Raw genomic sequence first — 27859 nt, forward strand, 5'->3', positions numbered from 1 at the left:
GAAGCTTAGCACTCAAAGTTTTGAATTTCCTGCAAGGTTTGAGACAATCAGTAGTCATGCAGAGCTGCAGAGAAGTGTCACTGCTGACCTTCAGTGTGAAGTGAGGGTCACTTATTTAATTTTATTGCATTTTACTTGGTTTTCTGACCAGCAGTATGCAGAAGCACAAGCACAGCTTGCAGCTACCCCAGGTGTCCTGCCTCTGGGCTGGTGGAGCAGGTCCACAGGCTGCGTTACCGGGAGGGAAGGTCCCAGGGGCACCCGAGGGAACTGAAGGCATCCTGACTGGAGGGATGTTCAATGCAAGAAGGTAAAGCATGGTCTCTGACAGCCTATGGCAAGCCCTGGTTTTCCCTCTCCTGAAGAGATTTCCAAAAGAGGGATGTGAATATGCCAGCCAGCTGCACTGGCAGCTGCAGAAACCTCTGTGCCTCTCCAGTGACACTTGTCAAGGGCAGGACAGAGGCTGGGGCTGTCATACAGAGGCTTTTCCATTTTTCTCCTGCTTCATAAAATGAGAGCAGTATGACCCCGATTGCCTTCACCCACCTCTTAGCTCTCCTCTTCCCACCTCCATCCAGCTCCCATCATCTCTGCTAGCCTCAGCCTTCAGACCCAGACTGCCAATCTGATCCAGCTGATCCTTCTTCCCCGCTTGGTTTTCTTCTTTCAGTTGCTTGACATGCTTTCTCTTAAACACCCCATCAGCACCTGAGCTCAGGGTCTGGGATGTCTTCTGATACAGCCAGTTCCTCCTGGCTCTCTAAACCTCAGTCTCACGGGAGCAGCTACTGCAGCCAATCCGGGACTGGGGAGCTCTAATCAATCATCTTCCTTAATTTTCCAGCAGTATCTCTGCCTGGATACTTAAGGCCATGAGTATGTGTGCTTTAGCACTTCAGCTGGAGAATACAGCAGCTCATCTGAGCTGGTCCTGAGCCACAGGAGATGGCTCTGCCTCCAGAAAGTATCCTGACATAGGAGGAGGAACTGGTGTAAAGTACTTTCAGTGTGTGAAGTCCTTGGAACGTGAAAATGTTCTTGGCTTCTCCTCTCAGTGGTTAATTATGACTGATAATAATAATTGATGTGTTTAGAGCAGTAGATTGCTGGGTTATCTTATTGCACACACACAGCTCTTTTGAAGGAGGTCATTAATAAATCAAAGTGGCTTCGACCTCCTCAATCCATGTTAGTTCTACTAAAGATGAACAAAATCAAACCTAAAATTGTCATTAAATTAGAAGGCCAATGAGGGTTATTGCAGAAGTTAATTTCTGTAAATGATGGATCTAAATCTTTGGTAAATCTCGCAGTGCCAACAGAGGATCAAGGGTGTTTTATCGCTCTGATTATGCATACAAGCCTTCAAATTGACACAGGCGACAGAGCATGGTGGGTGATGACAGTCCCAGCCTCATAACGAGGAGGAAGATATTTGTGGAAGACAGGTGAGGTAGCTGTCTCCTGCGCTCCCAGATGTTCACATTTAAGAATGCACTCCAAGCCGGCCACAGCCTGCTCGGGGTCTGGCCGGCTGGTGGGGGCTACCAGACATGAAAAGGCTCAGAAGTCCCCCAAGTTTGGGTGTTGGCTGTGACAGCTGTCCTGCAGGCTCCAGCCCTCCATCAGGGTCTTCAGACAGTAATCATGACAGCAAAAATTCTCGTTAGCCTAATGAGTCACCTCTGGTTTCCAGGTTTTTGTGCTTTTTTTTTTCCTTCGCTGCCTCCTGATCTCTTTCCCCCATGGTGATCTGGATGCAAAAATGGGACTGAGTGATGGGGAGTCGGAAAAAGGAGCAAAGTGCAGGAGAGAGGGATGGGAGAGCAACACCCGTCCCTTCTGGTCACAGGAGTCCCTGGACTGTCTCGGTTACCCATGAAGTCCGAGGGGAACCCTCTGGGACTCCTCAGGAGAAAACTGGCTGTGAGGCAGGTGGAGAGGCGGAGAGGCTGAGGGGAATAAAGCTACTGAGATCATCTGTTTTAAGTCCTTTGCAACATCTTAGCAGGGCTTGGGCTCAAATCGAGCCATGGCTCTTGCATTGCTGTACACCGGCGGAACAGTGGTGACAGTGGCTGGGTGCGTGCACAAAAAATGCAATGTGATAAGCCTTGTTTCTGATGTACCTCAGAGTGCCTTGAGCTATGGTGTCCTGTTCCACGTATACTACGATCTACAGTCATGGTCACGGACAAGTGAGGTAAGATTGCATAACTTGTCAAGCTGCCACAACCAGACCTTGAGCTTAAGTCTTGACTATGGAGGGTAAGCTGTACATCAGTGGACTTCACTGAACTCACATTCAATACAATCATTTTTCTCTAAAACATTAACTTTTATTTAGTGGGGTTTTTTTCAAAGATGGTTGAAAGATGGTTTGTAAGAAACAAGGTGCTTTTGAAAACTGAATGGGGAAAAATAGATTATGGGCACACTTCATTTTTGACAAGTGACTTCTGCCACAAGTAGAAGAGAGCTCACCCAGCCTCAGCTGGTCATTTTGATATTTAGTGTTTTTACCAAGAAGTGACTGAAATTAAGTGTTCAGATCTTGTTGGTACTTCATGGCTGCCAAAGGTTGTGTTTATTTTAAAACCTTAATTGCGCAGACAAACGTAAAGCATCTCCTGGTACACACAGATATAAGCCAGCTGCAGAACATCATTGCAGCCCATATGGCTGTAAAATTTGTTGCAGAGTATCCTTAGGCGCACTTCAGTCATTAAACTGTCATCTTTGCATTTTGTGTATTGATTGAGTAGGGTAGCTGAACTCCCTTCTCTTCTCTTTTCTTTTTTAAAAATTATTTTTACATCAGAACTTCTATTTATAGCAATCTAAAAGCAGAGATCAAGAGAAAATGTGTGTGACTTCTTTCCCAAATGACTAACTGGGTATTTTTCTTCATCATTAAGCTACAGGGCTTAGCTAAACAGCATGATGAAAGGGTACTTCATAGAACATTGAGAGCATAAAAAAATACGCCATTCAGGTTAAACTAAGGCATAAACCAAACTTCACTTTCTGGATAACACGCAAGCCCAAATTTCTCAGTAATTAAATCTCTCTCTGGCTCTTTACAAAAAAGTAAATGGTGACCCTAGTTTCCTTCAAACCCTGGATTGTGCCTATGTAAACTGAGCTTCATTCTGTACCTGCCAGTTTCAGATCCTTGCAACATCCTCCCTCTCTTCTTTATTTATACGCAGTTTTTAAGTGTATTTGAGCCCCTGGCGTTTCCCCTGTGTTTCAGCAGGTGGATGGTGGAGGGAGCAGCTGTAAGAAAACCATTAGGATTTCAGACTTCCTTCTAGTGGGCAGGTGTAAATAATACAAAGGGAAACCAAACACAAGCGTTGCTGTGCTTGGCATGATCTCTCCTTCTGCCTGCTCTCGGCTGGTGAGTGTTCTGGGGGATGTTCTGCACCAGCACTGAGGTGTCTCCAAAGGTGCTCACTGGGTGTGTTTGGTTTTGCCGCTATTTAAAATGAGACAGGGAGAGGCTAAAATGAGGATTGCAATGGTGATATATTACAGAAGTACCTTGAAGCCTCTGAAAAATAAGTTCAGGTCCTTAAGCTATATGGGTTTTGACTAACAGCTGCCAGAATATGATTTACGTCTCCATGGCCACTAATGGGGCCAATGTCGAAATGTTGCCCTGCATGGAGAGGTTGTTTGTACTCGTGGTATTGGCAGGGGTGCATCAAAGCCCCTGGTACAACAATGTGGACAGGAGACTACCAACACCCGCATCCCTTGGCTTGCTTGCCATGACTGGCATGACACGAGGGTTTTTGGCATTCACAGGAGAGACCCTTCCCCTCCTCCTCATCCTGGAGACAGGGCTCGCCTGCTGGAAGAGCGATTATCCAGCCAGGAGAGAACCACAGCTTTCCTCCTTCATCAGGCTCTCCAAATCAAAGACGACATCGTCTCCTACCTCCAGGGAAGCAAAGGTTATCAGCACGAGGAGGCTGCTGCCCGGCGGCTGCTGGAAAACCACATCCAGACCATTACAAGCATCGTTAAAAAGCTCAGCCAGGACATTGAGGTAATACAGGCCAAGGAGCATTTTTCTGCTTTAGTGGTGTAGCTCTAGCCCGTGGTCCGTTCAGCACTAACATTGGCTTCAGGTGCAGAAAAGTATTCCACACGATCTCTATGTTTTAGTTAAATTCTGATTTTTCCTGTATAATGACACTTGCAGTCATCCAGAAAACAGAAAAGAAGGGAGTAGGGAAAGTAAAGTAAAAAAAAAAAGGAAAGTAAAATGAAATTAAAAGCAGATTAATGAGTTTTGGTGGTGTTTTAATTAAAAAGATCAGATTCTATTTGCTTTGAATTTTGTTGGAGTGTGGAAGATTGAGTTCAAGGGAAATAAGGAGCAAGCTGTATTTTCATCTAACATATAACATCAAGAGTCAAGTTTGGGTTTATTTCTTATTTCTCCTGATGCAGATGTTCTACTGCTTTACAAAACTTCTGCATGCAAGCATAATCAAATATTGCTCAAACTCTTCACAAAGCTCACTGCAGACTGGAATGGAGGTTCAGGTTCACATTTTATTTAAACTGATGGTTCTGTGCTAGAAATGCATGGGATACCGTTTTTCTGACTAAAGACCTTTGATTATTTGCTGTTATTTGTCAAACTTATATTGGAAATTTACCAGCACTGTTTGGCTTCTTTTCTTGGACAAAGTTGTAAAGTACAAAAATGTCATGAAGTAGACTTCTCCAGCAATTTGTTTTGTCCTTTGAAGTGATAAAGGCCTTACAAATTCCACTAAAATCACAATACATTTTGTTTTTCATGTATTTGGAGAAATACTTGATCTTCTATACATATATCTTAAGAAGTATGCAACCATGGCTCACCTGAAATTAACCTGAATTAAAACTAGGGTCTGTGGTTCATTTCATACTGATTTTATTTTCAAGATTTTGATATTATGGTGATAAACAATGCTATAAAACCACTTAATTATTTTAGATCAACCAATTCCTCTAACCCCATTGAGGTAAAGTATGTTCCATACTGTTTTGCTAAAGTGCCTCAAATGCTATGAGCATCTAAATCTAACCTTTCCCCTTGGTTGTAAATTACTCTCCTTTAGGTCCTAATCTCAGGTGTGTGTTTGCTTTGTGTATTGTTTGGGTTGTGAGGATTTGGTAAGGATAGAGCACCGACAGCACAGAAAACAGCACGGTGAGACATGTCAATCAGAGCCACTGCAGAATTAGTGGAGGCTTGGAGAATTGCTCCTGGCACGCAGCAAATTAGAGTGGTTGAGCCATGTTGATTTCTCAAGATTTTTTTTTTTAAAAAAAAAGGATCCGCCGGGAAATGTGACTCACTCATACTCTAAATCTTCCCCAAAGCAGGTTTTTTTGAAGGCTATTCTGCCTGCTTTGGGGAAGATGCTGGCATGCCATTGCCACCAGGAATGAAGCTGAGCCTGAGGAAACACATCCCTCTGCCAGAGCCAGAAAACACTGCCGGGCTGCTGCGGCACCAGGGACATAAAGTAATTAGTGCCAGGTGGAAACTGACCAGACCCTTAATGAAGGCATCCTTCACGAGCCTAGGAGGTGATGGCAAATGGCGAGAGAAGAGCATCCATGCTAAAAACCAAGGGGCAGAGGGGAGACGTGCCTGGCGTCACCTCCGGAGGCGACCAAGATAACCAAGCCTCAGCTGAGGGGTCGCACACGGACCAAGGGGTGACCATCGGTCACAAGCATGACACGGTGCATGTGGCTCGCTCCTGCTGCCAGGAGCCCAGGGAACTAGCCAGAGAAATAGAATATCAATTTCCCTCAATAAACAGGAGGCTGATGCTTTCCGCCCTACAGAATGAGCATCTCATTGCCAGTGTGGCAGCAGTGGTCCCATCCTGCGCCTCTGCCTGTGGACTTGTGGCATCAGACCTGCATTGCCAAATAGATTGCACTTGCAGTCTGAAGTACAGATTTTTTCTGCAATGGAAATATACTTTCATTGTGCAGTACATTCAACCCTTTGAGAACACTATTTTCTGACACCGAACAAGAATAGCAATACCCGGTACACCCAGTATTTCAGCTATCAACAGTCCGTGTGCAGGGAGGGTTATTCAGGGATAACCGCATAAATGACAGATTTGAATTACACTTTACTCCAGGGTTATTACAGCTTCTCCACTCACCTGTGCCCTGCTTTTGATGGCTGCTAAGTGTCTCCTTTTGCTGGAGAAGCGGGACAGAGGTGCCGCGCAGGGCCTCAGCGCTAGCAGGATTGGCATCTGCCACTGCACCGCCCCTGCTTGCAACCAGCCGAGAAATGTTTGCCCTGACCTTGTTTGCAGAGGGACGGCTGCAGGGGAAGAGGGTCTGACGCTGCGTCCAGACTCACAAGCTCAGGCTACCAGCACAACCCTGCTGAAACCCAGCTGGGCTGTCCCAGTGCCCTCCTGCAGTCCGGGCAGTGGGACAAGCCTGCATGATCCGTGGGATGAGCAACCCATCTGCAAAAGCTTTCCCAAACTTTAAGAATTTGTAGTTGAAATTTTCCTTGACATTTGTCCTTTCCTTTTTTTTTTTTTTAAAATTCACCCAGTGAGGAACATTTCAAATAAAAAGTCAATAAAAGCCACTCTATTTTTACACAAATAGGATATTTGCATAAAAAAGGGTAAAAGCTGTGCTTTGACCAGGTGAAGTGCTCTGCAGTGCTGAATTACACCGAAATATCAGCCCCAGGCCTCTCCGTTCAACCTGAGACGTAAAATCAAGAGATTTTAGAAATCATTCCCCTCCTCCGCTCTGTATCTGTAAAAGGTCACAGTAGCTGCACAAGGGCTTCCTAAAATTATTGCCTCTCACACATTCAGATACTGTCAGGATGAGCTACTTTGGAAGCACCTGCAGGGCAGTTACTCTTTCCATCTTTACATCACACTTTTAATACTGTGCAATAAATCAGATATCAGGCCACATACCAAACACTAAGGGCAAAACAAGATGTTAAAGAGCTGCTTATGCTTCCTGCATCCTTGTTCAGGGCTGGGTGTCTATACCTGTAACGTGCTTTAAGAGCAGGTCCACACATCTACCGGCACCAAAACCTACCCTGCACAGGACAATGTGTGTTAAGGACATCTTTTTACGCATGCCAAGTGCAGTGCATTAGCTTGGACATACGCATTCGTGCACCTCACTTCAGCAGCACATATACTAAAATTGGAAGGTACAGGGAAGATTAGCATGGCCCCAAAAAGGATTTTTTCTCTCAGTCAGTTTGCAGACGACACCAAGCTGGGTGGGAGTGTTGATCTGCTGGAGGGCAGGAGGGCTCTGCAGAGGGATCTGGACAGGCTGGATCGATGGGCCGAGGTCAACTGTGTGAGGTTTAATAAGGCCAAGTGCCGGGTCTTGCACTTGGGTCACAACAACCCCATGCAACGCTACAGGCTTGGGGAGGAGTGGCTGGAGAGCTGCCCGGCGGAAAGGGACCTGGGGGTGCTGGTTGACAGCCGGCTGAACATGAGATGGCAGCGTGCCCAGGTGGCCAAGAAGGCCAACAGCGTCCTGGCCTGTATCAGCAATAGTGTGGCCAGCAGGAGCAGGCCAGGGATCGTGCCCCTGGACTCGGCACTGGTGAAGCCGCACCTCGAATCCTGTGTTCAGTGTTGGGCCCCTCACTCCAAGAAGGACGTTGAGGTGCTGGAGCGTGTCCAGAGAAGGGCAACGGAGCTGGGGAGGGGTCTGGAGCACAAGTCTGATGAGGAGCGGCTGAGGGAACTGGGGTTGTTTAGTCTGGAGAAGAGGAGGCTGAGGGGAGACCTTATTGCTCTCTGCAACTGCCTGAAAGGGGGTTGTGGCGATGAGGGTGTTGGTCTCTTCTCCCAAGTAACCAGCAGTAGGACGAGAGGAAATGGCCTCAAGTTGCACCAGGGGAGGTTTAGATTGGGTATTAGGAAAAATGTCTTTACGGAGAGAGTGATCAAGCATTGGAACAGGCTGCCCAGGGAGGTGGTGGAGTCACCATCTCTGGACGTGGCACTTCAGGACACAGTGTAGTGGGCCTGATGGTGTTGGGTTGATGGTTGGACTTGATCTTAAAGGTCTTTTCCAACCTTAATGATTCTGTGATTCTGTGATTTGCAGCATGGGCAGACTGGGCGCTGGGCAGAGATCTTGCGCCCGTCTCTGCTCTGCCTTTTCCACCCTGCAAACACTTGCTGCAATGCCCTCAGGCTGCTGCAAAACGCTCAGCTTAGCTATTGCCTCCCCCTTAGAAACACTTGGCATCCCCCGTTGAAGGCAGCCTGACTTAAAAAAAATCCGTGTATTATTTGTTAGGGGCTGCACTGTACTGCAGATGTTTGAGGAGGGGGAATAAAATTCGTTTCCCAATTTTTGCATTTCCTAACTTTTGCTTGTTAGACTTTTCAACATAAAGTACATTTTTAATGGAAAAATGGACATGTTATCTATACAGATATAGATTTTTGAAAGAAAAAAAACACCGTTAAAAGAAAAACAAGTTTTTAGAGCTGCTGCCATAACCCTATTTTGAAATGAAAAAAAAAAAAACCCAAATGAGGTAGAAAACTGAAAGTGCATTAATGATCTTGAATTTTCAGGTTTTGGAGAGGCAAATAAGAGCAAGGGATGGTGCCGCAGCAGAAACTAATTTTGCCATTCAAAGTCTGGACCATAAATACATCCAGGGTCTTGGAGACCTCCGTGGAAGAGTGGCAAGGTAAGGAATGCATCATGACCCTCATTTTCATCTCTGCTAGTCGATCTGTGCAGAGCAGATTCAGAGTGGGCATGAATGTACTTTGCACTCATTTTATACCTTCATTTTAGTGCCAGATCTGTGCTTCACACTCTCCATGTTAAAAAAATTACCAAGCCGGGGAAAAATAACTATATTTTCCTGTCTCATTCTTCATCACACACTTAACATTTTAAGGAATTTTTTCTTCTCCAGTCTGGCTAGACTCCAGCTGAAATGGTTATTTCCTCCTACTGAAACTCCCCTGTTGTTTTGGTAAAATCTTTACTTCCTCTCTTGGAAAATAGGTCTTCTTGAGAAAACTTGATTTCTTCTTTTGGTGAGATTATCAGTTTTTCATGGTACAAGTCATTGCATGTGCATAACATAGGTGGACTTCTATGGGGCACTTCTTAGTAACAAAAAATATTATGATTAAAAGAAAGACAAAGTGAAACTGTGGTATGTAATATCAAGAGAGCACATGGATTAAGAACTGTCAGAATTTATATATTAGAAAAAGTAGCCATTAAGGAAGAAATCTCACTGAAATGGCATGTTTCTAATGTGGCTTTTTTTCTCCAGAGGCCAGTCATATACTTGTCATATAAAACACTGCTACTGACATTTGGGGATAACATAAAAATTGGCCAAGTGAGGAAGAGGTGGTAACAGAGTAACGAGGATTATTGGCAATGTGGGCTGATTGAGAAAATATGTGTTTCATAAACCCAACAAGAGAGTGTTCCACTACTGACTGCTCCCTGAAAAGTCGGGGGAATATGGCAGGTAAATAACTTACCATGAGCTCTTACAATGATGCAGCATCAGAAATGCCAGGAGCATTGTCTTAGACAAGGGAAGTGGAGGACTAGGGAGGTTATTTTAGCTCTATGTGTGGTACAAAGATTGATACCAGAATACTGTACCGAGCCCAGAGTCCCCTTTCTGGAACTGAAAACTTGATATGGTGTAAAGAAGAGCCATCAATGTGATGATGGGATGAGGAGAATTTCTGGCTGAGAAAAGTATACATCTATGTATAGCTTATAGAAAAAAATAAAACCAGAGACGTCTTCGTTTCCCTGTATAACTACCAGGAGAGAAAGGAAAAAATCATAGTGTAATGAAGGACTCCAAACTACTGCAGAGAGACCCAAGAATCCAAAATGAGAAGCTGAAGCCAACACATTCTAAGTTGGCAGGAAAAAGGTGGGTTTTTTTAACCTTGTGGCTGATTAGCATTGGAACACAGTAGGACGTGATCCTGCGAGAGCCTCCTGATGTTTTCAAATTTGGGTCAGCAGACTCTCTAGATGATATGCTTTTAGCGAAGCTGTAACATTTGACGGGTGAAGTGTCTCGCTCCTCTTTTCCCAGCATTTTTCTTGGTGTGATGCTTCCCTTCATCAGCTGCACCGGGGCTTGCTCGTGTCTTCTGTGCTTGAGTGTTTGACTGCAGCAGATGGAAGCAAAAGCACTTGGGGGAAAATGGGGTAATTGCAGGGGAAAAAGTGACCAGCCTCCTTTCACCTTCATAAAGAAGAAAAAAAAAAACCAGAAGAAACAAGAGGTCGAGCACTCATGGACGTCCACAACAACACCTTTTATGAGGTCTTCCTCTTCCTTTCTTTCCCATTTTTGCAGTGCACTGGTTGGTTTTTCCCACAGGTATAAGGGAGGATCCCAAAACACATATTGCACATAAAAAAACTGTAACGAGGGCACCAAAGTCATTATCTTACCATGCTGGGAAACAAGTCCTTAGACAGCGTTTATTTTTAAGGTGAGAAAAAGGAAAATGGCAGGTTTTCTAGTTTCATCAAAATCTACTGGTATTGCAGAACCAGAGCTGGCATTTTAGCGGCATTTCCACAGCAATATTATAATGCAGTTTTATGTGAGTGATTGCCATTAAGCTAAAGCACAGTATAATTCTATGTGATTCATGAATCATCAGCACTTTCGTGTTTTTCTTGCTGCTAAAGTTCCCCTCTGGAAATGCCAAGCCTTAACTGTGTACCTGCCCCCAGCGTTGTGGTTGAGGAGTGAGCCGGAACTGACAGACAGAACTGCCATTACAGTGATGATTAATATTTTGATTTTTCATGTTTCCTTGCTCTTGAGTTTCAGGATTTAAAAATTGCTATGTATGTTAAGTAGACCCCAGAGTGGCTGGAGAAAAATGCATGTGTTCATATAATTTACATTTATTGAATTAATAGAAATCTTGTGATGACAATTTTCTTCTTGATTTGTAGCCTAACCTTAATCCAAGGCTATCTGGGATGAAATGAACCTTAAATGAAACCACTGCTCTTTCTCACATCAGATGATTCATTGTCCTGTATTCTGCCATGGGTAAAGGATCAATGTGGATTAACTCTTGTAATGCAGATTGTGTCTATTCTTTTCCTCTATCTTTCCCTGAAAAATAGATGGAGACCTCTTGCCAAGTACTGAGGTGGTTGCCCATTAATTCATGGACCTTCTGACTACATTTCTATGCCGTGTAAACACTGATGTGTCAAGTAGCAGTGACCTTTTAAAAAAGCAGCCTTCAGCATGTCAGCTATAGTGGCATTCCCGTTAAATTAACTATATATTTTATTTGTATTCTAACTCTTAACAAGAATTCCTTTGGGCATGGGAATATGTATTACAGTAATAAGAATTAGGTGATCCACTGTAAAAAAAGCCACACTTCTGATAAATATTAATTCATTCTCTTCAGCCTCACTGACAAAAGACTAGATGAATGCAGAAAGGAACAAAAAATGCACTTTATGCAGGTGGTTACATTGATACTTATTTTTCTTGTGAGCATTTTTGTTGCTCAGAGGAGAGGTCCAACACAGGACTAGACAATCAAAAGCCCTGCTGTGTACCCGTGTGAGGTTACTCCATCCTTCGTAAAATGCAATACTTCAGCAAGCACAGCTGCCCAATACACACTGTTTCTTCCACGACTTTGGAAGATAAAGCTCCTTGAAGATGCAGCAAGTAGCTATGTTCCTGTCTCTAATTAAATGCTTTGACATAAGCATCAGAGGTTTTTATTTCTTTATACTTCTCCATTTCTGTGCAAATCTCACAGGAGCACACTTTCTGTACCATCCCCGCTCCAGCTGCACTGCTGCTTGCGCGCTCCCCAGACTGGAAAGCCACGATCTCACCATGAGCTGCAGAAAGTCTCCTGTGCAAAATAACAAATTAGAGTAAGACTTAAGCCAGTCCCGAGTATCCCCATTCTCTGCCGGACTCAATCTACCAGAATGGGCAATAAAGCATTTAACGGCTTTTTGCATGATAATGGCATTACACCTAGGGATGGTGAGATGTGCACAGGCCCGGAGACATGAGGCCCATGAGTGGTGTGGAGGGTCTTCGCAAAGCCCACCTCGTCTGCAGGTCCCCCGGCACAGTTGATCCCATGCCGCCAGCCCAGTTCTTGGGCTTTGTGGGTCCTACCATCAAATCCTCTATTTCTCCGTATTGTCTGTATAGAATATTCAGGTTTCTTTCTCCTGTAACCGAAGTTACGTCTACTTGCCATGACAGGTCCATTAATCCTCTGCTCTCTCACGCTGCGCACTTGATCACAGAACTTGATCAAAGTTCTGGCCTTCATACAAAGCCTCTATTATCTGCAGTAACTTTTTTTAATTTCCTTGATCTACACAGTCTGTAGGTGTATCACAATATCGAAGCATCAGCGGGAGATGACAAAAAGCTGGTCTATTTAAACTGTCAAAATTTCTCTTAAGATCCTTTACCTGTCAACAGCACCAGCTTCATTCAGTGATGGTGCTTCGGTGCTTTGGAGGATAATTCTGCTGGCATTTTAAAACTGTCTTCCTCACTCAACTTCTATTCTGTTATTTATGTTAAATTGTGCACTACTGTATGGCCTTATGGTATTTTTTTCCACCATCTCGTTTTAAGCACTGCCTGCACTGGGGCAGGGTGGTACTCTTGGGGCGCAGCAGGAAGGAGGGGTGCCGGTGGGCGCCCCGTGCTCATGTTAAGTATATGTATAACGTGAGAGAGAGAGATACTTACATATACACCAAAGAAAGTATTCTTGCTTCTGTTAAAAAAATAACATTACATATATGTAGATATATAAATACATACCATGCATGCACAATGTGTACGTCTACATCAAAGACAGAGGCCGAAACGCCATGCGTTCCGTCTGGAAAGGAGAGCTGGCTGAATGTTACTCGGTCCCTGGGCTACTCACATCAATGCCGCCGCTCTCACATCTTTAGCCTGTTTTAAGTGCGATGAGAGATTTTGGCAAATGGCGAATGCTCCTTACGAGACAGCCAGTCTCCTTCCTCCACAAGTGGCCTTCCCCGGCCGCAGCCTCCAGCCGGGCTGCGTGGGCGGCAGTGTGCCGCCTCTCCTGGCAGGCCCGCGAAACCCGCGGGCTGGCCCCTCGCCTCACACGTCGGACTTAATTTCATGTGTTGAGATTGGACAGAGGGAGATCGGGGGGTACTCGGCGAGGCAGGGTGAGCTGTGGACGGCGCCTGCAGCTCCGCTGGACCCGCGGCAGCAGGAGGAGGTTTGTGGGACGCGGAGCCCGCGGCATGGAGGCTGCAGCGGCGGCCATTGCCTCCGGCTGCCTCCCACTCCCTCACCGTCACCTCCAGCAGCATTTTAGAGGGCAGTAATGTTTGGAAGCAGATTTGGGAATGGAGCTGCTGCAATGCGGTGTGTCTGCTCGTTTTGCCACTCGCTGGGGGGGGCCCGGGGAGCTGGATTGAATCGGGCAGCAGAACATGGAGACCAGCATCTGCCTTCAGCCACCCTCCCGCACCCTGCTGCAGGGGCTCTCATCTCTGGCTTGACTGCAGATGCGAGGCAAGCATTGCGAAGCTGTCGGGAGACATCAGTAGTATCAGGCGTGAGGCCCAGAAGACCGATAAAGAGATTTATGGCCTTCACTGTGCCCTCAAAAACTGTGTTGGCGATTTTGAGAAGAAGGTGAGTAGAGAAGCCTACAGTGAAATACTTGGTGAGTGGTAACTATGCATATATAGATATAGCTTCTTTTCCTAATTGCTGACCAATACTAAAGGCTGATGTGGTATTTACACAATATGCCAGGATTTTTAATAAAAAAGTAAGTTTTCCATGATACTGTGGAATCATAGAATCATCAAATACTTTGGGTTGGAAGGGACCTTTGAAAGCCATCTAGTCCAATGCCCTGCAGTGAGCAGGGACATCTTCAACCAGATCAGGCTGCTCAGTCCCAAACAACATGAGAGCCAAGACAACCAAGCAGTTGTTTGCTCCACCCTGACCTGGGATGTTCCCAGGGACGGGGCATCGACCACCTTTCAGGGCAACCTGGGCCAGGGCTTCCCCACCCTCCTCGTGAAAAATGTCTTCCTTAGATCTCGTCTAAACCCGCCCCCTTCTAGTTTAAACCCAGCGCCCCTTGTGCTGTCGCTCCCGGCCCCGCTAACAAGCCCGTCCCCACCTTTCCTACAGGCCCCTCTCAGCCCTGGCAGCTGCAGGAAGGTCTCCCCGGAGCCTTCTCTGCTCCAGGCTGAGCCCCCCCAGCTCTCCCGGCCTGTCCTCCCGGCAGAGCTGTTCCAGCCCTCGGAGCGTTGCTGGGGCCTCCTCTGGCCCCGCTCCAGCAGCTCCGTGTCTCTCCTGTGCCGAGGGCTCCGGAGCTGGACACGGCCCTGCAGGGGGGTCACCCCAGAGCGGGGCAGAGGGGCAGAACCCCCTCCCTCGCCCCGCTGGCCACGCGGCTTTGGGGGCAGCCCGCGACACGGGTGGCTTCTGGGCTGCCAGCGCACGTTGCCGGCTCCTGTCCAGCTTTTCACCCACCAGGACCCCCAAGTCCTTCTCCATGGGGCTGCTCTCCATCCCTCATCCCCCAGCCTGTGCTGATACCGGGGGTTGCCCTGACCCAGGGGAAGGACCCTGCCCTTGGCCTTGGTGAACCTCAGGAGGTTCACACTGGCCCATTCCTCCAGCTTGTCCAGGTCCCTCTGGATGGCATCCTGTCCCTCAGGCGTGTCAACCGCACCACTCAGCTTGGTGTCACCTGCAAACTTGCTGACGGTGCACTCGATCCCACTGTCTATGTCATTGATGAAGATATTAAAGAGTAATGAATCAAATCCACTACGTGTACACTAAAGAGTACTGGTCCCAGTAAAGACCACTGAGGGACACCACTCATCACCGATCTGCATCTGGTCATGGCATTTATAGTAGATGTAAGGTAATAGATAATAAAAGTATTGTAGGATTTGGGGATCCTCAGATCATAAATGACCCATTACTGTTTCTCAGTATGATTTATATCCAAGTGCATCTGGAAATTGCAGGCATTTTGGAGTTAAAAAGGCCATCTATATCCACTGTTTTTTCTTTAGTTTTAAGGTGGTGGCAGGGAGGCATCTAATAGCATATATTTAATTTCATATTAAGTTTGGCAGTATTTCAAAGGCTTTTGAAACTGCAACACAAAAAGTTTTGGAAAATGTTGTTTTGTGTGAGGGTGGTTTTTTTCTCCATGGAGTGGGTAAGCCAACAGCAGATAACAACTGTTATTGCCTATCATTCCTTATACCTGGCCTTTCCTTGCAAGAGACTCTAGCAGGATCAGGAGCATTAGCAGTAATATTTTACAAGAATCCAGCTGTACTGCAAAATTCAGCTTTCTAAACCTGCAGCATGATGGCTCTCTGCTCCTGCTCCAAGCTAGATATCGCCTGTGGCTGCCAGGACTGAGCCGACGTGGGACGTTCAATATCTCATCCACTCTGGTATTGAACATAATCCCATTACTGTATTCTGACAGCATTTCCAGCTGCATAAGGCACAGTGTACCTTGCCTACCCAAGGTCCTCTTCTCCAAGGCAAAATTACTCATGACAGATCTTAAACAAAGATATCTTGCCTGGAATTCAGTTAAAAGACACAGGCAGTGCTTTGCAACACACATGGTCTTTCAAGCATTTACCCCTTGGTTACTGCCACCATTGGGGAGATTTGAGTGGTGCCCAGTGCCTTGTTCAAATAGAGTGTTCCTTCCCCTGCATGTAATTGCGAAGCCTGCATCCACAAAGACTTGGGCTTCACCAGGTCTTACAGCCTTGGTGTGTCTTAGCTCAAGTCTTCAGTCTTTACTGAATTAAACTATTTGTGAGGAAAGTTCATTTTTGTGTAGCTGTACCTTGATCTTAGCTGTTTTTTCCATGCTTGCAAAATGTGTAGTTAAATGTAAGTGCTGATAGTGTGGCTCATAAAGGCATTCTCTGTTGAATTCTCATCAGGCAATGCAGTTATTAGGCAAGATAGAGACTTCCAACTCCGAAAGCTCGAATTTAAAGACAGTCCAGGGAGATCAACATCACAAATTGCAACTTCTGGATTTCAAGTAGGTGATGGAGGGTTTTTCATTATGGTAATTCACCCTGAATGCTTTAGTGTGATTAACAGGTTGCCATGAAACAGCAAAACAAACCTGTTAATTAACATCCATTCAAAACACTAAGAGGAGGTTAATGAAGACCTATGCCATAAAATAATGAAAAAACATGATGAAAGTATATTGTCTTGCAAGGTAATTGTTAAAATGAGGCACTAAATGCCATCCTGTAAGAAGAAAGGTATGAAACAAATTAACTTCCAATACTTGAAAGAAAGGCACCGAATACAAAGACGCTCTTTACCATCATAATTGGGGCCAATTTGTGACTTGCCTAATGTGCAGAACAAGACATTTTCTTTATGCACTTGCACTGCATGCCCATTTCTGAGAAAGCCACCCGAGGCAGGGGTGCTGCTCATTAAAAAAGGTGGGCACAAGGCTAAAGTAGCTGCACAGCCTCATGGGCCCACAGATTTCGGATTTATTTAGATCCTGCTTAACTAGTATATTTTCCTGTTCTAGCTGCAGAAGTGTTTTTAGGGTGTCATTTTAATCCTGATGCTTTTCAGAGAGGAGGGAGCTCCAGGGAGGGATGCAATAAAGAAAAGTATCTGGCATCCATATCCAGTACAATGCAGAGCAGCCCAGCATTGAACAGCAGAGACAGCACAAATAATTTAAAATATAATTATAATAATCCCACAATAATGATATTTCAAAGGCAATAGTTCTACTCCTTAAAATGGCGAAGGATTTGAATAAAGATTTATTTTAATTAAGATTTTACCTCAATTGTATTCAGAAATAAAAATAGGCTAGAAATTTAAACAGAATAAGGTTCTTGTCAGGAGAACAGGAAAAGGAACTGGGGTGGATGGGGAAAAAACAGCTAAAGTCGGCAATGAACTAAAATTGGGAAAAGGGAAGGAGGAACAGGGAGACAGAGCGCAGTGAACGATGGAGGTCAAGATGATGTGAAAGGGACAAGAAATGAAACCAGAATAAGACGGAAGGAAAAACAGAATAATGCCAGAAAATAAAGACATTAGAAAACTGAATTGAAGTAAATGCTGAGTTTCTCAAATGTTAATGAGACCTTACTGAAATTGTCATCAGAAATAAGAAGCTTGAAAAGAGGTGGCTTTCAAGACAAGACACTGAGATGTGCTGGCATTGTGTATTTAATGTAAAATCCAAAATATTTATTTACTAAATGTTGAGATTTTTTTCCAGTTAATATAAAACCTAATTATAATAGCATGCCCTTTGGGAAATGTCTGTTTCCTTTTATATTGCTCCTTTAAAAGTCTACCAGATTTACGTATCCTTTTTATAGCGCTAAAATAAAATTTAACTTCTGGAACAGACTGGAGCTTATGAATAAAACTTGGCATGTTTACATCAGCTTTAAACCCCAGAGTTACTTCTCCAGTTGACATGCAGCTGTCTGCAACCCAGTTGCTTTTGACTGCAGGGTGGCAGTTTTATTGTAGAAGTACAAACTGATATTGCTACTGCAAACTGGATGAATTTTAAACATCTTTCAGAATTTTGTGGGAGTTGTGCCTTGCTCAGAAATCTGGCCCTTTACAGAGGAGTGGATGCTTACCTCTTGGGGTTGGTTAGGTTGGAAAAGCTGCATTCAACTGCACAAAGTCAATTCAATTGCCAATAGATCTATTTTCACATGTGAAAATTTATTGTAGCACTACTGGAATATGCTCTTATTAAATATCCACAGGTATGCTCTTATTAATAGTTCAGGGCTTTGCTGAGCCAAAGACTATGGCAAATCATCTACCTCTGGAGCTTCATTCCTGCTAGATATATTCTTGTTAGCTCCATGCAGGAGGGATGCTAACTGAAGAAAATGTAAAATAAAATAAAATGTAATACTGTTTTATTAATAATAAGAAAAAATTAGTGTTATAATATAAAGTATTAATAGTATTAATATTAATAATAATTGTGTAACTAATCATCGTCTTATCACTGTCAAGCGTGTCCCTCAAGAGGGGCACCAGCCGCCTTCATCCTCCTCAGCAGAGCCACATGCCCACAGTGGTTCACATGCCAAAATGACCACTGTAATCATTTGGTCTGAACCACACCGGCCGTGTAACCTCACATAACTGCTAGTGTGCTTCATTCAATAATTTTCAGTATTTGCTAAATAACTTCTTGTAAAGTCAATTACTGCTGTAGTTCTCCCCTTTGTCCCCAAGGCAGACTTTGCCAAATCTTTTGTAAGTTGCCTAAACACAGTATCAAGTAATTAAATTTTAGGTTTAAATATTTCCTTCTTCCCCCTTTTCCAACTTCGAAGAAATTGAAGTCAAATGCCAGGTGCCAATTGAACAAAAAGTTTGGGTTTGAGCCTTCAAGCAAAGCTGACCATCAATCCTACCATTCATGGTTAATTCATGTTCACCCATTAAACAATATACCCCAAATTTGTGTAGTAAACAACATAAACAACAGCACAAGACCTTTGCTTTATGCCTGGTGGATTAAAATCTCCTGATTATATATATGAAAGTAACCCCATGAAAGATCTGTCTGAAGAGGTTCCAGTCCTGTAATTGCCTGCTGTGGTGGTCGAGCAGGGCTGTGACTCTTGCAATGACCAGCCCGTTCACCGATCCTCCAGTGGGAAGATCCTGCGCTGTGAAAAATGACCTCGGGGCAGGCGGCGGTGGCTGTGACCGAGTGCTGTCTCCATTCCTACCTGATCTTTCCAAAATAGGGTTTGGATGGTGAGTCCTGTCATTCCAGCCAGATGGCTCATTGTTAGGTCTGAGAAAAGACCTCCCCTTCCCTGGCGCAGGTTAGATGCTGGTCTGTATCATCAGCGCGCTATCACAGTATCACTTTATTTTCTCATGAGCAAAGACTAGTGCTCCAGGAAGCAACCTCTGTGTGCATTTTCTCACGTGCACCGTTGGACTACAACTGACAAATTCAGTACTACAAGTTCTTGTTCTTGAAAAATCAAATCTTAGAACTATTGAAATGAGTAATAGTGATAAACTGATCTAACAGGCTGCTTATGTAGAAGATCTTGAAAAGACACTGTCAATAGCAAACTGCAATAACATATGATTTAGAGAGATCTTGCTATCATTAACTCTTTTACCACATTCGCAGTGACTGCTGATGGTAATTATCACTTCATTACACTGATACAGACCTGTTATCAATCACTTGGTATAAAAAACACCGTAACTCAAACACTCTTTTGAAAAGGAATATTAAAGTTCTGTGAGCATTAAGTCGAGTTATAAAATCCTGCTCCTTACCTCTTGATTTGTATCTTAACTGAGGCCCAAAATAAGTTTCAAACAATCATTGTTGGCATGCAAGCACGTGTTAGGAATTAATACAATTACATCAAAATTTTTTGTGACACTCCTACAGTCAGGTCATATACATAAGCATATGTAAGACTACAACATGGACCGAAGTTCATGTCTTGTAATGGTTCATGCTGCAAATCGTATGTTGCAGCATAAGAAAAGCAAAATCTAAACCATATAATTCCCCCTAACTTGACATTTTTCAGATTTGATCCAAGCAGTATTTGTTCACCACTCTTGCCTGTGGTTCCCTGTCTCCCCTTGGTGCTGCTTGCTCTGATCCCTTTGGGTGGGCTTTCACATTTCTATCCAACTTCTGCCTCAAAGAAAACTCTGCATTTTCTTATTGTTTTAGCTATAAACTTTTTTTTTGTCCTTACAAACTTCATTTTCAGACCACAAGTGCTTTTGCTGCTCTCCTCAGTGCCCAGCAATGCAGTTGTTCAATCGGATAATGTAGTTTCTTCATCCACTTCAAACAGAGTTAACTCAAATGGGAAATAAAAATTTTTCAGCCCTCAGATATTTTTTCTAAAGTAGACCACACTACAGAAACCATGTTTTGGCATGTAGGTACAACCCTCAAGGTAAGGAGTAGTAAAATAATTGAGCTTAGGGCTTGTTAGGAAGCTATTGAGGAGATCTGGCATAATTTAAATGATTTACTCAAGTGACTCAAGACTTCTCTGTAACACTGACTAAGCCTTAGTCTTGTTACTAAAAAAATAATCATAATTTTAGGTTGACAAGTATTCTAAGTGACTTCAGGGATCAGATACAGACACATCGCAAGTGGACAGAAGCACAGCTGATGCAGTCTGAAGAAGATCAAGCTCAGCACAGGCATCAGCTGCTTAACTCGGTGAAGGAGAAACTGGTAAGACTTTCCAGGACGGCAGCCCGGGGCACTGGGGTGACCTCCAGCCCTCGCAGGACTGGGAGTGAGAAGCACTGCTCCTCTCACCTTGATCCCAGCAGGAATCAAATGACACACAAAACCCCCAAGATCTAACACAAAACCAGGTGCCTCAAGACATGGACAGCAAAATGATGGGTTATGGAAATCACATAATCATAGATTAATTTATTTTGGCAGTGTTATCTGGAAGTCATAAGGTTCAATCCCTCGCTAAAACAGGACCAACAGCAAAGTCACAGCTCAAGCCTCATCCAAGTAATTTTTCTTTCTGAGGATGGAGATCCCACAATGCTCTGGGCATCCTGGCAAATAAAGTCTTCCCTGATTATGGCACCTTTGTGTAACCCTGATGCACACAACAATGGCATTTTTCTGCCCCAAGGCAAGTATCAGTGCCACCACTGAACATGACCCAGTTTCATTCATCGACAAGCTCAGAAAATGAACGGATTGCCTGTGCAAATTCTGTCCAGTTTTAAATCATACAATAGTTTAGGTTGGAAGGGACCTTTCCAGGCCATTGAGTCCAACCCCCTGCAGTGAGCAGGGACATCCCCAACCAGAGCAGGTTGCTCAGAGCCCCGTCCAGCCTGACCTGGGATGTTTCCAGGGATGGGGCATCTACCACCTCTCTGGGCAACCTGGGCAAGGGTCTCAGCACCATCATTGTCACAAATTTCTTACTTAAATCTAGTCTAGTCATCAAACCCATGTCCCTCCAATTTAGGGACAAGGATGTTGTGGGGGACTGTGTCAAAGGCCTGTGCAGAAGTCCAGATAGACGACATCAGTAGCTCTTCCCTTGTCCACTGATGTGGTCACTCCATCACAGAACGCCACTAGGTTGGTCAGGCAGGACTTGGCCTTGGTGAAGCCATGCTGGCTGTCTCAAATCACCTCCCTGCCCTCCATGTGCCTTAGCAGAGCTTCTAGGAAGATCTGCTCCAGGATCTTCCCAGGCACAGAGGTGAGGCTGACTGGTCGGTAGTTCCCAGGGTCCTCCTTGCTACCCTTTTTAAAAATGGGTGCAATGCTTCCCTTATTCCAGTCACTGGGGACTTCACCTGACTGTCAGGATTTCTCCAATACCATGGTGAGTGGCTTGGCAACTACGTCAGCCAGCTTGCTCAGGACTCTGGGATTCATTGCATCAGGTCCCACAGACTTGTGCATGTTCAAGTTCCTCAGGTGGTCACAAACCTGATCTTCTCTTACAGAGGGAGGGACTTTGCTCCTCCAGTCCCCATCCTGCAGGCCATCCCCTCGAGAGGTGTGGGAAGACACACTGCCAGTGAAGACTGAGGCAAAGAAGTTGTTGACTTCTCCTCAGCCCTCTCCTCATCCGTTGTTACCAGTTTGCCAGTCTTGGTCATCAAGGGGGGCGGGGTACGCTTTCTTTGATCTTCCTTTTCTGGCCAACATACCTCTGGAAGCCCTTCTGATTATTCTTTGCATCCCTTGCCAAGTTCAGCTCCAGGAGCACCTTGGCCCTCCTGACCCCATCCCTACACAACCGGGCAGCATCCCTGTACTCCTCCCAGGATCCCTGTCCCTGCTTCCACTGCCTGTGCATTCCTTTCTTGCCCTTTAGTTTGCCCAGCAGGTCTCCACTCAGCCGTGCTGGCCTCTTGCCTTCCTTTCCTGATTCCTTATACCTGGGGATCGAGAGCTTTTTGCTTTATGGAAAGAGTCCTTAAAGGTCTGCCAGCTCTGTTCTTCTCCCTTGTGCCTGAGGGCAGTTTCCCAGGGCGTCCTATTGACTCACTCCTTGAAGAGCTGGAGGTTTGCTTTCCTAAAATTCACGTTCCTGACTTTACTCTTCTCCTGCCCCATTCCCTCAGGACTGTGAACTCCACCGGTGCATGTTCACTGCAGCCCCGGCTGCCTCCAATCTTGGCGTCATCAATTAGCTCAGTTGCGTTGGTGTCCAACAGGTCCAGTATCACATCCCCTCTGTCAGGGCTGTCTATTGCCTGATGAAAGAATTTATCCTCCATGCACCCCAGCAGTCTCCTGGATTGCCTACCACTCACTGTGCTACTTTCCCAGCAGACGTCGGGGTGGTTGAAGTCCCCCAGCAGGACGAGAGCCTGCGAGTGCGATGCCTCCTGTGGCTGGAGTGAGAAGCCTTCATCAGCAGACTCCCCTTGATCAGCACCTGTAGTAGACACCAGCCACAAGGTTCCCTTTGTTGCCTCAGTCCCTGGTTCTTACCCATAAGCTTTCGACCTGCTCGTGGCTATTCCTCAGAGACAGCTCTTCACACTCTATCCATTTCTTCATGTGGAGGGCAACGCCTCTGTCCTTCCTTCCTCGCCTGTCCCTTCTGAACAGCCTGCAGCCATGGGAGGGATGCACTCCAGTCATGGGATTTGTCCCACCAAGTTTCAGTAATGGTGACCAGATCATAGCTTTCCAGCAGCATGGTGGCTTCCAGCTCCTCCTGTTTGTTGCCCGTGCTGCGTGCATGGATGTAGAGGCACTGCACATTGAGCCCAGCACATGGCTGGGCTGTTGGCCATGCCACCTTCTCAGAGAAACCTGCGTTAGTTTCTTTGAGGACTGTTGCTGATGTTTCCCTCTTGGCTCCTGTTACCTCAGGATCCCCTGACTCACCTCCATAAGACTTCACGTGTGCTGCAGTGTAGCCAGCATGTCTCTGAGCAAGAGGCCCTCACTAGCACCCCACCCCTCTAACCTTGGCGTGTCGTCCCACAGCTGGTCATGGGCAAGCCTGATATTATCCCCCTTCCACTTGAAGTTTAGTTGCCCATAACTGGGAGGAGAGAGGAAAAAATAACCTATGTTCCAGATTCACTAACCAACCGTCCCAAGGCCCTGAAGTCTCTTTTGATCACCTTTGGATGATGCGTTGCAGCCTCATCGCCACACACATGGAAGAGCAGTAGTGGGTAGTAGTCCAAGGGCCACACCAGCCTAGGAAGTTTCCCAGTGATGTCCTTAGCCGGGGCCCTAGGGAGGCAGCGGACTTCCCTGAGGGAAGGGTCTGTCTGGCATATTGGGTCTTCGGTTCCCCTCAGACCTTCTGTTCCTCTTGTCTAAATATAGACAAACCTTCACCACGCTGCAGTTTCTACGTGAAATCACAGTGCATTCAGGTTCCACAGAGGCAGTTAGTGCTTGGCACAGGACCAATGTCTTTAAGTTAATTCCTTCACAGTTTTAAAAGCCTTTCCTCCTTTGCTGAGTGTAGTTCACTCTGCTTCAGAGTTCAAAAGCAATTGACACAGAATCACCATGTCTTAGCACCAGGATGAAGGCTGCTGATCAAAGACCAGATTCAGAAGTTGCTTGGAATTAAACACTCCTGAACTTTAATCTGCATTTATTCTGCCTGATGATGGTCTCTCATACACAATGCAACAAACAGTTAATGCAGCCAGGAAGATTTTAAAAACATTTCTGACTTTTCAGCTGCTATCTCAAAGCTACATTTGAATTCCGTTCCTCCCAAAACACATCAATACAAGTGGTCACTCTCCCCTATGGGAGACTGCTGCGCCAAAAAATACAGCGTTAACAGGAGTTAAAGCTTTCAAAGTCACTCTTACATGGGCTGAATAAGGAATTAATGTGTTTTTCTGCGTACACATAAACATGCACGGAGGCATGCATCATGCTCTGCCAGGTTTGCAAACACCTTCCTTAGGAGGCAGAGCCACTGCCTTGGGCCTACAGGACTCCCTTGGGCTGCAAGGACTGAAGAAAGTTGGAGAATTTCGACCACACTGACCACATTCGGAGCTGGCCAGAGGACTTGGTGCAACTTGAAGACCAAGGAAGGGGTGGGCAGCTGCGTAGCTCAGGTTTGAGCACCCCTCTGAGGAGCGGGAATTTCCTCCAAGAGCTGTGCTGAGCTCAACAGAGGGAGAGGACCACTTGCCATCCCTCTGTCAGGCAGCTCTTATGGGGCTCAGCCTCCTTATTCACGCTGGCAGCTGGGCTGGGTTTATACCACAGTGTTGCACCACTTAGGTTGGGAAGCTTGGGCTTGAGATGGGCATGTGAAAGCAACCTGAAATGGGTTGAGTTCCCAGTCTGTTGTTGCAAAATTTGACAGAAAATCACTGGACTTAAAATCAATAAATAGATAAAATAATTTTTAAAGCACCTTTGTCCTGGCCCAGCCCCTTTCATGTTTTATTTGATTGGTAGGTGAAGAGAGGATTGAGAGGTCTTCTGAGGTACCAGACCTCACCTGCATTTATTCAGTGCTGTCATGCAGGGGATTAGGAAGCAAGAGTGATTGAACACCTCGTTGGTGGAAGTTAATGTGGGCATCTTTAAAATGTCTTACCCATGTTATGTATTTAAAGGAAACAGCAGAAAAAGGAGTAGAAGAAAAGCTCCTACTTCTGTCACTAAAGCTAGAACAAACGGATAAACCACAGAAATACGAAAAGCAGTTGAACCAGATGAAGAGAGATGAAAAAAGCCTGCATGCAAGAATCACGAGATTTGAAAGACAGATCTGGAAGGAGCTTGAGGAAATCCAAAATGAATACAGATCAGGTGAGGATGGGCTTTCATGCAATTTATTTTTAAAATATATTTCTACAGTCACTTGCTGCTCCAGAAAATACTTTCCAGTAAAGACAGAAGGACATTGAAATGACTATTTCTCTCTCACAAACCCCATATGCAGAGGTGTATGGGTTAGCCCGCTTGTCTTTGCAAACAGCCAGCACGACATTTGCAAACAGGTTGCTTTCTCTTCCTAAATCTCAAGGTAAGATCATTTAAAAGGCAATTTCACAACCTGTTTTCCAGATTTTTTTAGAACACCTATTTCTGCTGTTAGCAAGGTCGCTAACCTGTGCTGGAAGATACAAGTCATTCCCTTTTGCACAGATCCTGCTGCTGAGATCGTGTTTGACGGTTTTGGATCATTTGTATCCTTTACTCCCCATTCTCAACCAACAGTAGTTGGAGAAAGAGGTATCTCGATGAGTTACAGCTACCCGACACAGATCGTACATTACACAAGTAAGTAGGGAAGCAGTTAGATAACATTGCTGAATACGTGGCAGCTGCTTCTTACGGGGACAGTCACGTTACTGTAACTCACAGAGCATGACCTACATTACCAATCTGACATGATTCCAGCTGTTCAACTTCCAGCAGCAATTAGAAAAGCTTTCACCTGGCGCTAAGCACATGGCCTTCAAAAGGAAGATTTTGCCCACTGTGATCTATCCTGTGTCACTCAAAACTAACCTATTGTAATACCCTTCCCTTGCAGCTAATAATGAAAACACAGTGGACACATCAGGTTATAAAAAAAATCACTCAGCCCTCTCTCCCAGGGAACAGATGGCTGAAAATCATTACACAAGGGCTTCACACCATACATGTTCTCACTTGAAACTCAAGCGTCTGTTTTTCATCTTCCAAGCTGCCTGTGATCAAGGACCCCAGCTCTTTACTTCAGCTCCAGTTCCTTCATTATCTGCCACCCACCTACATGTCCTGCTCCAAGCCTGTAGCAAACCAAGATCTAAATTAGCTAATGCCTTTGCGCAGCTTGACACGGGAAGGCTTGGCTGTCGCCAAGACCATCTGAGGGAGCACAAAACAGCATCTCAAAGAAAGTTCTTAATGTCAGATTCCTGCCTGCAGAAATTAATGACAGAAGAGATCTGTTTACAAGAAACTTTGGCCATGCTTGTGTTCAAACTCAAGTCCAGGATTGCTCTTTCCCATTGCAGTCCTCTGGTAGGGCCTGCTCCCAAAATGAGGGAAAAGAGGCCACTGAAAAGGTGCGGAGCAGCATGAAGGGCCAGAAGCAGCCTCTAGACTGTCTCTGCAGCCGTTTGCACTTCAGCACAGAATGGCATTTTGGAAATCAGAGATGCTTCTGGAAGATGTAAAATTCTAAGCACTACGCAGTCATTTGGTTGAACACTATCTAAGTGTAACCGTGACAAAATTAATCCATATTAAACAACCATTTCAAAAGGAAAAAGATGTAATCAGCTGCCACATTACAATAAGCACTTTCAGAAAGAAAAATTAATTGTAACCCACTGTTAGGCTGCTTGCTTGCTAGTAAGTTAACACCGATGTGACACGCTGGACAAATGTGAAGAGCTATTACGTTGTAATTTAAAAGTTACTGCAATCTGGAAACAGCTAGGTAACAACAGCTCACAATTCTACTTTTCCAGTCTCTGTTGACAATATTTGACTGTAGTGGTCCAAAACAGTGCACCAGGTGCTCTGTAGCTGTGTTTGGGAAAAATGTGTGCCTGCACACTCGCTTCTCTTTCTTTTTATACACCCATATATACACTACACACAAGCACTTAGCTGGTGAAGATAAGCTCCCGTTCTCCCAGAAGTACATGTAAAACAACATCTATCTCCAATGAAGCGTAATTCTTATTTACAGTTGCCACAACTCTGGGAGATGCATGCCACCAACCTTCCTGTCCGGTAGGCAGACTGCAGAGCAACAGTGTCAGGATCTGATGGGAACACCGAGTCTCTGATTCAAAATAAGGACCGAGGGCTTAAAAAAACCAAACAAAAACCCCCAATGCTCAATGAAAGAACAATATTCCTTAAAGCTAGTAATACCCTTGGTTTTAAAATCAGATGGTGTTTTCTTTACTCCACAATACAAATCTGATGCCAACTGCAGTTTACTGCTATCACAGACTCACAGACCAATTTGGGTTGAAAGTGACCTTTAAATGTTATCCAGTCCAACCCCCTGCCATAAGCAGGGACATCTTCAACCAGAGCAGGTTGCTCAGAGCCAACTAATCTAAGAGCCAAGCCAACCAACCAGTTGGTTGCTCCAACCTGACCTGGGATGGGGCATCCACCACCTCTCTGGGCAACCTGGGCCAGGGTTTTGTGTAATTATGCCTGGTACTGTCCAATGTATGATATGATTCCTATAGCAAGGAGCTTGCTATTAGCATGACTGCTAATGCATGTCTATGGTATTCAATAAAATGATGAAATAAAGTGGATTTCATGTGCTCTGTATTAAACGTCAGAAACCTTTACAAAGAAACAGAAGAATCTTTTAATGTATTGAAAACAACACTATCTAAGTAATTGTTCCTATTCTCCCCCCAGGATTTCAATCCATTCATGAATCTCTGGAGCTGCTCAAACAAATACACAACACAAAGCTGAAACTTGAAAAAAAGAAATTCAGAAAGACATTAAAAATACACAATGAAAGTGACCTCCCAGAAGAATGAACATCAAGAGCAAGCCTGGTCAACTCTTGCAGGTGCTTTCTCCAGTGAGATGCAGCATTGGCTTAAAGAAAGAAGTAGCCTTTAGACACAGCTGATTTCATTTTACCCTGTCCCTGTAGGATGTTGTTGCTAGTTATGATATTGTGCCGCCACAAAAATAACAAC

The 27859-nt window shown here is 45.0% G+C and overlaps 1 protein-coding gene across 1 annotated transcript; it reads left to right on the plus strand.

Moving 5' to 3' along the window:
- Positions 1-2035: 2035 nt before the first annotated feature.
- Positions 2036-27694, plus strand: FAM81B (family with sequence similarity 81 member B; the record flags this gene model as incomplete). Its single annotated transcript, XM_082013348.1, has 8 exons — positions 2036-2271; positions 3817-4060; positions 8637-8755; positions 13639-13768; positions 16084-16187; positions 20279-20414; positions 24794-24989; positions 27567-27694. 8 exons carry the CDS (start codon positions 2036-2038, stop codon positions 27692-27694), a joined length of 1293 nt encoding a protein of 430 aa, XP_081869474.1.
- Positions 27695-27859: the final 165 nt, after the last annotated feature.

Source organism: Phaethon aethereus (genome assembly GCF_964289735.1).
Source record: "Phaethon aethereus genome assembly, chromosome: Z".
Taxonomy (NCBI): domain Eukaryota; kingdom Metazoa; phylum Chordata; class Aves; order Phaethontiformes; family Phaethontidae; genus Phaethon; species Phaethon aethereus.